The sequence below is a fragment of the Sander lucioperca genome, chromosome 14 (assembly GCF_008315115.2).
Source record: "Sander lucioperca isolate FBNREF2018 chromosome 14, SLUC_FBN_1.2, whole genome shotgun sequence".
Taxonomy (NCBI): domain Eukaryota; kingdom Metazoa; phylum Chordata; class Actinopteri; order Perciformes; family Percidae; genus Sander; species Sander lucioperca.
Window position 1 is genome coordinate 34837701 of NC_050186.1, and position 14594 is coordinate 34852294.

Below are 14594 nucleotides of genomic sequence, written 5' to 3' on the forward strand. Positions count from 1 at the left end.
ACCATTGAGATGGGATATGCTCGCTAGCTTCACCGCAGTCGTGTGTGGTGTGCACTAGTGCGGGCTACGGGTAAGAGGTCGAGGGGTGTGGCGATGACATCATCGATACGATAAATATCCGGCTTCACCATCCAGACGAAGCAAAAAGAGAGCCGTTTTCAAATATTTTCACCCTGGGACCCGGTTTCAAAAAAGTGCGTTTTCAGGCAGTGTGTTTACTGGATCCATGTGGACGAGGGGCCCAAACGATGCTAAAAATGTGCGTTTGCACCAAAAAGCGTCTCCATGTGGACGGCCCCTAAAACTCTTCAACCACACTAGCAGCTCTGTGACAGCGGAAATGTCAGCATGCCAACATGTTCACAATGACTATGCTAACATGATGATTTTAAGCAGGTACTAATTTATGTTTACCATGTTTACCATCTTAGTTTAGGGGCCAGTATTCATTTGTTGGGTAGGTTTTAGGGATTAGGATATTTGTGTATTTTTTTAATACTGTAAAATAACAGATTCCTTAAAAATGTATGCCTTTAATTAAATCAAAAAACAGGTGTTGCAGCACAGTGTTTCCATTTCAGCTCAGTGAGTCTTCACTGTGTTTTGCTGTCTTTCTTCCCACACCTTTGATCTCTGTCTTTCACCGAGGGAGGGCTTTGCACACACAAACATAAGGACTCTGCAACTAACTTGTTGCTCTTGCTACTAATATTAGCTGCTATGTTCAACAATGTTAGGCTGAAAAAAACGAGCATGAGGCTGAAATTCAAATGTGGTGTTCTGACCCGCCGCCGAATCTTTGAATATTCGCCGTTGCTTACTACCAAAGCTCGGGAGTCAAGAAATTTGTATTCAGGACAGCCCTACTGGTTAGCATGCTACTTTTGCTACATTGCTACATGCTACATTTGCACACAGTGACCAGCTGTTTTAGGAAACTATTAGCCTTTTTCAATAATGATACCTCATACTTACTTACTTACCTTATGTACTTTGTAAGGTTTATACCTTTAAATGGGAGATTTTTGGTCTCATTTCTATCCGTTGCATATGCCTGAAAAAATTGTACGCTGCACGATTCAGTGGCTCATTTTTTTATACTGATAAAGGGGGATGTTTAACTAATTCTGCCCTGTGTGCATTTTTAAAAGCAGTCTTTGTTACACTTACAGATGCATTTAAAGTCTTGATTTGTTGATGTATGTCCAAATTTTATAAATCTTGTATTATTTCTGCATTCTTTGCAACCACAGACTGCAACTACGTTAAATTTGAAAAAAAAATAAGCCAGGTCCAAGTTATTAATTTTGTTCCTCTTAACATAATTATAATCACATTTAATTATAATTTCTACTAATCATCTAACTTCTCAACAAGCAGAGCTCATGTCTGACTAAAGCTCAACCTCCAGCCTGTACTCCCTGTTCCACATTTTCATCTGCCATTGCAATTATATTACAACATTAACCTCTTTTGTAAGTTAGGCAGCCATGCTATTGGGTAGTTCCATAGCAACAAGCATGATGCAAAGCTTCTTGCACCTTTTAAGCTCTTGTCTCTGTTACTAGGGACGCTCACAGCTGCACTTTGCATTTGACCATGAAACAAAAGCTGTGACCCTGTTTGATGGTTAGGGAGATGGCCAAAGCCACACATGGTAACAGCCAGCAATGGTATTATTGTACATAATTTCACCTCATTTTGTTAAGTGCACATTTCTTTTGCAGTCATCACATCCAAACAATTCATGCTCACAAAAGCACACATTATTTGATTTGTAATCTACATATTTATTTGCTTTTAGCCTTACACTGTTTAAATGGGGGGCATACTTTTTTACATTGTAGGGTTAAATCATATTTTTTTGAGGTCTTTCCTGGTGGAGATAAAGGCGTGGCCAATGGTTAATTCTTGGTTTATACAGTATTGTTTAGCACTTTTTGGGTAAATATAAAAAATATGTCAGACACTTATAATAACAATCTGAGCCGGTCAGTGGCAAAACAGCACTTTTAGTGGACAAAAGTGATGATGCACATTTGCCCTATAGGATTACATTGCAGCCCCATTCGCGGCTGCATGTTACAGTGTTCTCGCTCATTACAGGACCAATTTCAAAGATGTTTGCTCACATTAGTCAATTAGACACTAATGCATGGGAAAATAGGGTCCAGGTTGAAAAAAAACTAAATTAAGTGTTAAATTTAAAGTGGCACTGATCAATGTATTCATAATAACAATAGATGAAATTGAAATATGTAATGTGATAAGTGTTGCAGATAGTGATAAAGAGTTGTCACTCAATTCTATAGGTCTTTCACCTCTTTGTTTTTGGTTTTACAGCCTGCAACTTTACTGTTGAATTGTATGAGCAAAGTGAAGGCCCTCAGTGGTTAGTAGAAACCAAAACAGAGGAGTAAAAATTGGACTTATTTGTCGGGGGGCCAGAAACACAACTTCAAACAAATGCTAATGCTGCTCTGTATCTGCTGGATATATAAAGAGGCAACTGTTTGCTAAAATGGTCCAAATTGACCAAAATATCAATGCTTTAACAAATGAACATGTTACAGGTGTGAGATCCACTATATATATATATATATATATATATATATATATATATATATATATATATATATACTGTATATACTTATACTACTATGACTTGCAAGATGGAGTTACATGACTGACATGACGGTATAGCTGGGCAGCACTACTGCTAGTGAGCTAATATGCTGCATATTGTTGCACATGTTACTACAATTATCTCATAGACCACAATAAATGTTACAATTGGTGTACAATTACAATTGGTGTCTTAGTGTAATGCTTGATAATAACTTTTTTTTCTCAAGGAGCATGTTTGCTCCTTAGTTGAAAATGTTTGGAGAACTTTAGGGGTGCACTGAAAATCAAATGTATCAATAAAGCGTTTACATTTTTTTGTGATTAAAAAAATGGTATTAATTTTTTAAACATACACACACACACAAAATAGACAAACAGTTAACCAAATAAACCTGTGTATAATGACAACACCATAAGCCCATCATACAGTACATGTCCCTCCCCAGCACAAAACTTCTTAGGAGCCCTCCAGAAAAGCTCAAGTACCTTCCACATTTTCTAGTATAGACATCCAATCTGGCAAACCATTTATATGACATTTTTTCAAACGCCACCACCCTAGCCATCTCACAAGACCACTCTTGGATTGATGGCACCCCTTCATTCTTCCATCCTCTTAAAATAATCTGTCTGGCTGTCATTAAACCTGTCTGGACCCAGCTTCTTATGTGCTTATGTATTCCGTTTAGGATTGACCCATCTCCCAGAACAAATAGTCTTGAGCTGAATGGAACCTGGGTCCCTGCAATCTGACATAGGTTATCATGTATCCCAGTCCAAGATTCTTGGACCTTATCACAGGACCGTAGGACATGAAGTAATTGTCCGTCCTCTGTCTTACATTTCCAACAATTTGGTTTGGCTCTTAAATAAAGTCTAAACAATCTGGAGGGACTCCAATTGAAGCGATGCATAATCTTGAACGAACGTGACATAGTTTTATATTCCTACAGATTCTGTCCCACTCCTCATCATCCAGTGTAATACTCAGATCCCTTTCCAATGTCTTTTTGATGGCTGTCCAGGCTCCATCCCCCAGGTTCTGCATAAGCATAGAATAATACCAGAAGCCTCATGACCTTATACCATATTTCAACAACACCTTATCTAAACATTCTGCTGTCTTCATGCTGAAGAACTGGATCCAAAAATCCACAGATGGCCAAGTTGCAAATATCTGATAATTGAGCCTTAGGGATTCCAAATTGCTGTACCACATCCTCAAAGGATTTCAATAATGTGTTTTTCTTTAATAAAAGGGATACGAGGAGACATTTAGTGATAACATTGATTTGAATTCCAAAACTATCTAAGGTTATTAATTATTTCTGCTTCAAACTGTATTTATTTAATAATTATGAAATTATTTATACTTTAAACTGGTTTAAACTGCATATGGTTCAAAGTGTATCTATTGTCATTGTACAAAACAGGGTTGCACAACAAAATGCAGTTCTTGTCCCTTTATGGTACGCAAGAAAAACAACACAAAAGCAGTAGTGCATTTAGTGTATGTTTTCAATGCGCATGAGGAGGAATGTAAAAAGCAGCAACATAAACACTGGTGAATTCTCTGGGCAGATAATATGGCCGGCATTAAAAATTCTACATCAGGGAAACATTATCTATCAACTTCGTTGAGGTTTTAGCATCATTGATGTAAACATTTGTCCATTAAACTTATACAGAATACAGGCTATATGTGTAGTAGGCCTACACAAGTATTTGGGATGGGAAAGAGAATTTGCTTTGCTTTTATCTGTTTATTAACATATATATTAGGCTATTATTGGCTTCCATGTGATGCAGACTCTATCGCATGATCTCTTGATCAATAAATTGTCAGTGATGTTGAATATACAGAAGTGGTTTAAAAAACTTCCCTCACAATTCGGCACACACGTGGATGAATTGCTAAATGAACCATCATAGTTTGAAATACAGTTTCACTGCCGCTGTTATGTGACCAGGGCGCAGCAGAGCTGCTGAGGAGATGGAGCAAGACTACGTCGCCTCTGCAGCATGTTCAGGTTACAGAGAGATAGGGCAATACCGATAAAGCAGTCGCAAGTGTGGTTACTTTGGGGTATTTTGTCAAAACTCCACGCAGACAACATTCGTTGCAATGAAGAGCCGAAAGCAGCCGCAGTGTGGTTACACTTCCTCTGAGACACGCACATGCTCCAGTAACAAAGGCAAAAAGACAAACAATTAAAACAAGAATGTAGCAAAGTTTATGGAAGCTACTGGGTGCCACATCTGCAAAAAAACGGAAAGTGTGAAATACCCTGTTACTCACACACTTGCTCCTGAATAGATTTCATAAATCACACACATCTATCTTTAGTCACACATGCGGGTGGAACGCTCGCACTGTCGAGCCCTGTGGTGACATTAAGCTGTGCCCTCTTTTTTATGAGATTTTTCTCCACCCAAGAAGTCGAGGGTATATTGTCTTCAAGTCTTTAGTTCCTCTCATAATCTACGTTTTTACATTTGAACATTTTTACCTTAATTACTTTGAAATCACAATAATAAGGGCCTGATTTCTTTGTGAGTTTAACTCATATGTCAAAGTTAGTTGTGTTATGTACTAATTACAGTGCAAGCAGACAGTACTGTTTACAGTAGACAAGCTAACAAAAAGAAATCTACTGACACCTGACATCGGCTGTATACATCTGTCACGTAAATACCAGTTACTGGATGTTACTCCAGTTCTATGAATGAATATCTAAATACATATGCGAATGTATGTTGGGGGTTGTGGACTCAACAACGATTTTGTTGCCATGCGTCCTTCAAACAGGCCAATCCGGCCATGGTTAGAACTTCATGTCATTTATACATTTCATACAATTGGCCTATTATTCAAAAGATGGGACCTGGCCAAGTGGGGGAGGAGGTGGGTGCTTGAATATGATGTCACATATTGGCAAATACAGACATTTTTGATCAAATGTGACATCTGCATCTTTTTCAACCCCACTGTTTGACGTTAGGTCCAGTAACATCCCTTTCACGTGGCATTCATGTGAAACCACTGATTCTGACTATGCAGCTTGTTGACACAAGCACAACAAAGCCTGTGTTTTCCAGTCCTGTATCACACGTTTAATATAGGTCAGGCCACTAACCTCACCACTATACTTGGGAAAAATAGTTTGGACTAGGGCTGGGATGATATGCTTTTGTCCTGATTCGATTCTTTCACGATACATGGATGCCGATTCGATTTGTATTGCGATTTTCATTTATTGCGATTCTAGAAGTGCGATTTTCTTCTTCTTCTTTAACAAAAACAACAATTGAATAATACACTTCTAGAGGCAATATATCATGAGACATTTCTAAAAACTAACTGTTTTCTAAAAAGAATGTACATCACATGGCACTCAGTCAGTCTGACATTTATTACATTTGTAAAGAGGGTAACACTTTACTTGAAGGGATCTACATAAGAGTGACATGACACTGTCATGAACACATGACACTGTCATGACACAGTCATGACACATGAACCCTAACCATAACCATAACTTGTCATGACAAAACCAAATGACACTTACTAAAAGAAGCATGACGTCATAAACGTTTGACTTGTTTATAATGTTTATGACACGTTCATGACAGTGTCATGTCACTCTTATGTAGATACCTTCAAGTAAAGTGTAACCGAAGAACATAACATGTATTTTCTGAATTTCCTGCTTTCACTCTGTTTTGCTGGAAATGGATATGATTTAGTTGCCATCAGTGGTACTGTATAAACAGAAATATTTGAGTGAATCATTGGTAAAATATATATATATATATATATATATAAAGATTCTTTATATATTTATCATTTCTAGGCAAAAGAATCGATAAAAAAAAACGTCTGAAAAAAAATCACGATACAAACGATTTTCAAACATGTATCTAATTCAAGATATCCATCACAACTCATTTAACTTGTTAATTTAAGATAACTATGTGCTGCAGGAGTTATTTCACAATGTGACAAGTTTCACTTGTAGGCTATTAGATGTATTAGTCAAAAGACAAGATAATAGTGATTGTTTTAGAGGGGGATTTTTAGCTTTAAATTGTAGCCTAGTGAACTGCATCCTATAGCTGGTGAAGATTAACAAATCAAAAACCAGATTCTGTTTAATGACATCCCACACTATGACACAGTGAATGAGTTAAAAAAAAAGAGCAGGATTTAAAAAAAAAAAAATGTAATTAAAAAAAAGCATCCATCCCTATAACGTCTAATACTGTAATCCAGTAGCAGTGATGGGAAACAATGAAAGCATTCGAGCTCCGAAAGTAGCCTGACTCTCATCAATTGTAGCCTACAGTTGCATATGAAAGTTGTCATTTTCAAATTAAAGCGTTTTACTTGCCTCAGTGTGGTTCGGGGACGCAGAGAAGAGCAGGTCGGTGCGTGGAGGCTGGGCTCGGTCTGTTCGGGTGTGTGTGTGTGTGTGTGTGTGTGTGTGTGTGTGTGTGTGTGTGTGTGTGTCACATCACATGTCAGGGCGCAAAGTGACCGTGTGATGACACCAAGCCTCGCGGAGCCCGGCGGAGCCTTGCTGGCTACTCTGCGGTCACACCCATACTGACTGTCAGCTGCACTGCACCCTGCGCGCGCGCGCTATTATTCACGCACTCTGACTAACACCACAGAAATACTGTACAGTCATCTGCAGGAATTATGTGACTGGGAAAAAGGAATTGAATATCTTACACTAAATAGATATATGAATAAAATGTTTAAATAATAGGACTACAATCTAAATCGTCAAATGGGTTTGTTAGGATGATTCCACAAAACAAGCTCTGCTGACTCATGGGGTCATGGCTGTGGTCCAGCTATCTGGACTCCAGATATTATTCTTCATCCTTTCCCTGGTAGCAGCAGCAAACACACGCAAAGTGATAAAACATTTGTCAGAAAACATAACTTCACACAACATCGCATTGCAAAACAGATAACTTTCTCCTCTCCCAGCTGTACAAATTAAATCTGCCACATAAAGGTTCCCCCTGTCTAAAACACACCACAAGATTTTTGTAAGTGTACAATCAGAAGATAACCATTTTACTAAAAAAGGTATAGCCCTTAAATGATCATACAATATGCAAGGCAAAAAAAATGCTAAGGGCACCAAAGTGCATAACATAACAATTTGTGAAAATAATGGAGTGTGTGTTAATATTGTTTACTGCATTTTCCATTTGCTCAGAGACCACCTAACTGTATGCCTTGTTGGCTGAGGCACATTGTCAGTACTCTCTAAAATCGGCAAAAAAAAAAATAATGTCACTTGTAAGAACGTCACGCTGTAAGAATGTATAGAGTTATTTTGCTGTCAAATACCTATTATCATCGTCAGCCGGACTACAGTGTGTTGCATCTGCAGTCTCCAGTCCAATTTCTAATTTAAATCTTCTGACAAACAAAGATCCTGGGCGCACCCTAGAGTGTATTGTAAATATTAGCACACATGATATAGAAATAAGCACGTAAAGACTAAAGTTAGACCCATTAGCAGCAACCAGAGGGGAGAGAGGGCCTAAGATATTTTAAAAAAAAATTAAATAAAAAGAAAATAGCCTAATATTTAAAAGTTTTAATTTTATTTTATCATATCATAATTTGATAATCACCATCTAAACAAAATGTTTCTGAGGAAATAATCCCCTTTAAACCTGACTATTCAGTTTGTGTTGGAATGCAAAGGGTTAAATGAATAAGCCCCTTTGTCTCCCTGTCAGAATGTTGCTGCCTCTGCAGTTGTTGGGAAGAAAATGTTATGCTTTCAGCTCTGTGATTGGTGGTCCAGCTACACATTAACAGGGCCGAGCTATAGTAATTCAATGAGTGGACTACATTCAAATGACAGAAAAACTGACCAACCATATCTTTACACTAAATGGGTGGGCTTTGCTTTCACTTACCCCTTATGATAAGTTTGCTGTGGGGTATAAAAATCACAAGCTAGTGGCAAGGGAAAAACGGCACAGATATTAGCCTGTTGGTTTACGTCCCCATTAGCTTGAAAGTAAGTAGTTTGCCACACTGTACACAGTGTAGACAGTAATGCCTATTGCATGTAGCTGCTCATTAACGCTTCACTGAAGCTATATCATACTCATATTGAGTGAAATATTCAAACCCAAAACGTATTTTTATGGCTGCACCATTTGCTGCACCTGTAGCATTGAGGATACATCAAATGGACTCCAGGTGTCCTAAGCTTCATTTTATATGCATATCCATGAATTTAAGCCTGCCATGTTTGTTATCAGATGACTGTCAATCTATTAGAAATAGATAGACTGTGGTGTCTCTGTCACTTATTTATAAGTGAGCAGTGAGGGATGCTAGCATAAACATTCATGTCTGTCCTCAACATTGAACTTCAAAAATAATATCCAAAAGCACAGGTCTATTTATCTATCTATCTATCTATCTATCTGTCTGTCTGTCTGTCTGTCTGTCTGTCTTTGTGACGTCAATATCTCTTTATCTAACTTTTTTCGTGTACCTTTACGGCATCAATTTCCTTTTATTGTTATTCCAGGGCTGCTTTAAGTTTGTTTTATTTCTTACCATACACTGTCTATATTGAACAATCCAAAATTAGGTTTTGGGCCAAGCTGCATAGAAAGTGTGCCCGTATACAAATCTGTCATGTGCAAGTTTCTCTCTGTTTATGTTTCAGGTTGAAGATGGCCCAGAGAGGTAAGCCTTACAGTTGCTAATCTAGGAGCATTAGGCGAGTGTGTATGAGAAAGATAGTATGATATTAAAAATCCATACTTACCAATGACACTTGTTTATTACTGATTTATTGCTGACCAGCTTTTTCTTTATTATTAAACAAGAGAGAACACAAATTCATGAAGAACAAAGGGAAACTTTGAAATCCTTTTTTGAGGAGGGAATGACACGGGTTGGTTCCCCCCTCATATCAAGAGCTGCATCAGCTACTGGTTTGGAAACCAGTGTCATAGAAGTAAGGTTTACTTTAATGCCACACTTACAATCAACATATCAAATAAATACATCATTCTGCTGTACTGCTGGTAAAAATCAAATGTTTTTGTTAACTTATCTGCTTCTCTTCATAGTCGTCAGATTCATCTACCAACCCTTATAGAGCTGGCTCAGGTTTGCCTTGGACCAGCTCTTAGTTATGCTGTTATAGTTTTAGACTGCCGGGGGACTTCCTTCCTGTGACACACTGAGCTCCTCTCTCCTCTCTCTTTCCATCTGTGTGCATCCATGTCCTAGAAATGCTTGTTACTAACTTAGCTCTTATGTTTTCTTGCCCCGCAGTTTTCCTTGGATTAGGGTGGCATCTAAATCATGGTTGCAGCTGCTGCCGTGGTCCTGCTCGACGCCCTGCTATGCCCTGCAGTGCCCTGCTACGTCCTGCAATGCCCTGCTACACCCTGCTACACCCTGCTACACCCCTGATGGCTACCATCATGATGACTGCAGATGAAGGTATCTGTACAAACTGTTGTTATTTATATTTAACCAGGAAGTCCCATTGATACTAATAACGCCTTTTTCAAGCAGCAAAGATAAAAACAAGTAATTTCAACAGATTACAATACTGCAATATGTAATCACAATTATGTTATTACAGGTGAAAACTGGTTGAATGTGATTGAACCTAAAATGCATTTCATTTAGGTGCAGTACAATGAAAAAACAGAAGTTGAAACAACTGAAAATAAAAAAAAGAAAAAAGGTTCTGACATGAAAACTAGGGATATTTCCAGTACAACGGTTGATATAGCCTACTAAAAAGGCCAGGCCTGTTATCTATGGGGAAAAAACAGCAGTTTTGTGTTTTTTGACCATGGTAACTGTTGTGCTGTGATAAACTGAGGTGCAGGTGACCTGATAAAATGTGTGTGTATAATTACTTAAATTAACTCACTAATTTAACCTTTTCAGAAATTATTTTTTCATTTCCCAGCTCCTCAGCCCCCTCTGTTTGCCAAACCAGCTCAATTTAAATGTCAACTGGGCTCCACAGTCTTTTCTGACTTATTTTATTGTTATTTAAATTTGCTTGGTGTTTAACCGTTTAAAATCAGGGAGATTTTCATTTCGCAAAAGTTGTAAATGAAATGGCTGCCTTAGATACATTGTTTTATATATGTTGATGATTTCAACTAACTGGTTTCACTTCCAAAATATTTCTGTTTTTCTTTCGGTAGATGGAGGAAATTTGCGCTGTCTACAGCATCCATTTTGATGACAAGAAGAACGCTACAAAGAAGTGTGCCAATCATGGTCCCACACTGCCTGTGGTTTTAAAAGAACCATGTGCCTTCATTGCCAGGGTCAACACACCATGCAAACAGCCTGATTTCTAGTAGTCTATATCTAGGTCCGTTGCCACCGAAAATTCCACGGATGTCCCTCGTTTTCAGCTAATGTCCGTCCCCTTCCTGTTCCTTAGTGTTGGTGTTCTAACCTCCAGTGGATTTCTGAGGACTATGGTTAACTGCTCCTCAGATCTCTGCAGGGTAAATCCAGACAGCTAGCTAGACTATCTGTCCAATCTGAGTTTTCTGTTGTATGAATAAAACTTTTTCACTGTGTTGATGGCCCCCACCGCATCCCTACAAAACACTCCGTTTAAAAAGAACCCTGGAGCGTTTGGTCGGAAAGTCCGGCTCGTGTGAAAGCTCATCCGAACTCTGGTGCAGGTCTGTACGGATTGTATATATGTATACAGATTTAGCCGGCGGCCTTGAGTTTGACACGTGATTTAAAGCCTTTTAACATTTATTAGGTGCCTATTCATCATTTTCATTAAAATATACTTCATATGAATCTTGCCACTGTCTTTGGATTACACTTTACTGTAAGAAGAAGACTGTGATATATTCATTTACCCTAGTTAAGATTCTTTGTACTTTATTGTTGTTTATTGGCACCATCAATGTGGTCCCTTTCAAACAGTACAATGTGGGGAACATTAAAGTTCTATTGTACTGAATTGAGTACACATGTTGTAAATAAAAAGTAGCCTATTTCTCAGTTTCATTATTGGATCACCTATTCAATACCCAGGGTCACAGTATGATTTGATGTTTTACATAACTTAAACTTATTTTCCACAGTCTTACTACTCAGACTGTTAGAATTTCCTTGTTGTATTGTCACTAGTAGGTATTTTGCAAAATTGATATTGAAAAGAGGGCTTATGTCAGAGGAGTAGTAAACTAGTGAAAATGTGGGTATACACTTTATTTATTTCTAATTTAAAAATAATGGTTGCTTTTTCAAATTTGCAGCATGACATGACAGTACAACAATTGATACATCAACAAGATAGAAAGAAGAAAAGCTACAAGCAAAAAAAAAAAAAAAACATAAGATAAAAAAGAAATACAGAAACATAACAGCTAGCACACTTGAAAAAATGTATTGAAGACAACCATTGTTTTCATTGGTTGCTATGGACGCTGCTTTAGCTGAAACCAGAGTGATATCTCTATGGCTCTGGCTGAAACCATCTAGGTTGCATGACGTACTTCCGCCCACAAGTATTCTTTACTGTCACGTGTTCAGCTTTTCTTTCTAACGTTTTAGAGAAAATATGAAAGTGTCCATGATAACTCAACAATATGTTTATGTTAAGGATATCCGTTTTAATTATTATCCTTCAATTCTGAGAAGTACATTTTATTATGTCAGTTTTGATAGCGGAAGGCTAGGGGTGCATTCGAATCATGGTTAGAGTTGTCTGCCATGGATGTGCTCCATTCCATTTCAAATTGCCACCAGTTGGCCACAACCCACATCCAAATGCCACTATTATCTCTATTAAGAAAACACAAATATGTGGCTGGGGATAGGCTACTTAATATTAAATCTGCGTTCTTGAAACATAAACTAATTTCTACATTAAGTACCATCTGGTTGGATTTTACAGTAAATATGCTATGCTAGATTTGCCAAACATAGCTGAAGCATTTAGTTGCTCACAGTGACAGGTTGCTTGGTTGATTGATATCTTTTATTTTGAACATGTAAATAAAATAAAACATCAGAAAAAAATAGTAATAAAAAAATAAAAAAATAAAAGCATCAATTAGATCCTGATCAGTTACAATGAAAACAGAACCTAAACTGTCAGAGTTTGATGAATTTTGGTTAGCGCTGCATTAAGGAGACATTTTGAATGATAAATAGCAAAGCATACAAGCTTGCTCAAACTATTCATTAAAAACCAGGAAGCAGCAAACCAGCCCTATAGTCATAAGTGCTTACAGTGCTAGTTGCTGTCATTGTCATCGTCATCATCATCATCATCATCATCATCATCATCATCATCATCATCATCATCATCATCATATACCAGTGTCTGTACACTTGACATGGGGAGGTCCTGAGACAGGTAGGGGTTTTCTGGGACGACATAACTACGTGTTGCAGGAACAATATCTGGTACATGTTGGTGAAACATCACAGTGGCATGATGTAGCTTTCTTTCCAGCTGTTTGAGACGTTGGATGAGAGTAGCTTTTGCACCAGGCTGCTCTGTGTCATTGATGGCAGAGCACAGAAAGGCATGCTGCTGATTGAGGTGTTCAGTTACAGTTCTCATTTCCTGGTAAAGCATGTGCTTTTCCTCAGCTGCCCGTGTCCTCATATGTAAGGCATCAATTCCACGCCTTTTTAGACTCCTTGAAACGTCATCTTCTTCAATCTAGTAGAAGACATAAGGAAACAAAGTGCTATCTCGAAATGAAAATGATTGGCAGGTAGTTGTGGTTACTAAGCAGTTGTCAGATGGTTACTAGAGTGATTGCAGTGTGGTTACTAGGTTTAGGTAACTATACTTACAGTGTCATCAGAGCAGAAGTAGACAGGCCAAGAGGGATCGCATGGTTCCTGAAAATCAATTGTTGCAGGGAAGATGCTCATCTGCGGTGGCCACTGAATACTGTTGTATTCCTTGATTGCTTGTCTCAGTCTCTTGTTGGAGTTGGCTACCTGCTTGGACAGTCTAATGGCAATGCCCTGCCCATCTGAAACAAAGTTAGAAAACACACATGCAAAGAAATGAATTCATTAGTTTGTATTATGGTCCTTTGAAAAGTTGGATCTTAAATTGTATCTACTTATTTTATCTACTTATCCACAGCACTTTACCTGGATATTATATATATCTGCAAACCTGTAGCGAGGACATCAAGGAAGTGGACCAGTGAGGCTGTGGAGGATCTCCAGTCGTGTTTGGATTGTACTGACTGGGATGTGTTCAGGACTGCTACCAACAGTCTGGATGAGTACACAGAGGCTGTGACGTCATACATCAGCTTCTGTGAGGACTGCTGTGTTCCATCAAGCACCAGGGTGAGTTTCAACAATGACAAACCCTGGTTCACAGCCAAACTCAAAAGGCTAAGGCTGGCTAAGGAAGACTCGTTCAGGAGTGGGGACAAAGACAGATTTAAAGAGTCAAAGTACAAATTTAGCAAGGCAGTGAAGGAGGCTAAACATCGGTACTCTGAGAAGCTCCAACGCCAGTTCTCAGCTAATGACTCTGCGACTGTCTGGAAAGGACTTAGGCAGATCACCAACTTCAAGCCTAAAACCCCCCACTCCTTCAATGACCGACACCTAGCCAACGACCTGAACGAGTTCTACTGTCGATTTGAAAGACAAAAGGACAGTCCTGACACCATCCCCCACGACACCTCCCTACAGCTACAGCCACTGTGCATCACCTCCACCTCGCCCACCTCAGCAGGGTCCTGGGCCCCCCCACCAATGCCCTCCTTAAAGGTCCCCTCCACCTCCACCCCCCCTCCCACCTCAGTGACGACTCTCTCCATTCACGAGAGGGACGTCAACAGACTCTTTAGGAGACAGAATCCCAGGAATGCTGCTGGACTGGATGCTGTCTCCCCATCCAGCTTGAAGCACTGCGCTGATC

The 14594-nt window shown here is 38.7% G+C and overlaps 2 protein-coding genes across 3 annotated transcripts in view; both read right to left on the reverse strand.

Moving 5' to 3' along the window:
- Positions 1 to 14594, reverse strand: part of pip5kl1 (phosphatidylinositol-4-phosphate 5-kinase-like 1) — a 68574-nt gene that overhangs the window by 38079 nt on the left and 15901 nt on the right. The window contains exon 1 of one of the 2 annotated variants that reach the window (XM_031287343.2): positions 7020 to 7224. The exons of the other annotated variant lie outside the window; for it this stretch is intronic. The gene's annotated coding sequence lies outside the window, so the exon portion shown is untranslated. Of the gene's footprint in view, positions 1 to 7019; positions 7225 to 14594 lie in introns of those variants that run through there. 2 annotated transcript variants of the gene reach the window in all.
- LOC116041440 (aspartic acid-rich protein-like) lies at positions 12796 to 13741 on the reverse strand. Its single transcript, XM_031287333.2, has 2 exons — positions 13499 to 13741; positions 12796 to 13361 (listed from the first exon to the last, which is right to left on the reverse strand). Exons 1-2 carry the CDS (start codon positions 13577 to 13579, stop codon positions 12927 to 12929), a joined length of 516 nt encoding a protein of 171 aa, XP_031143193.1. The 5' UTR covers positions 13580 to 13741; the 3' UTR covers positions 12796 to 12926.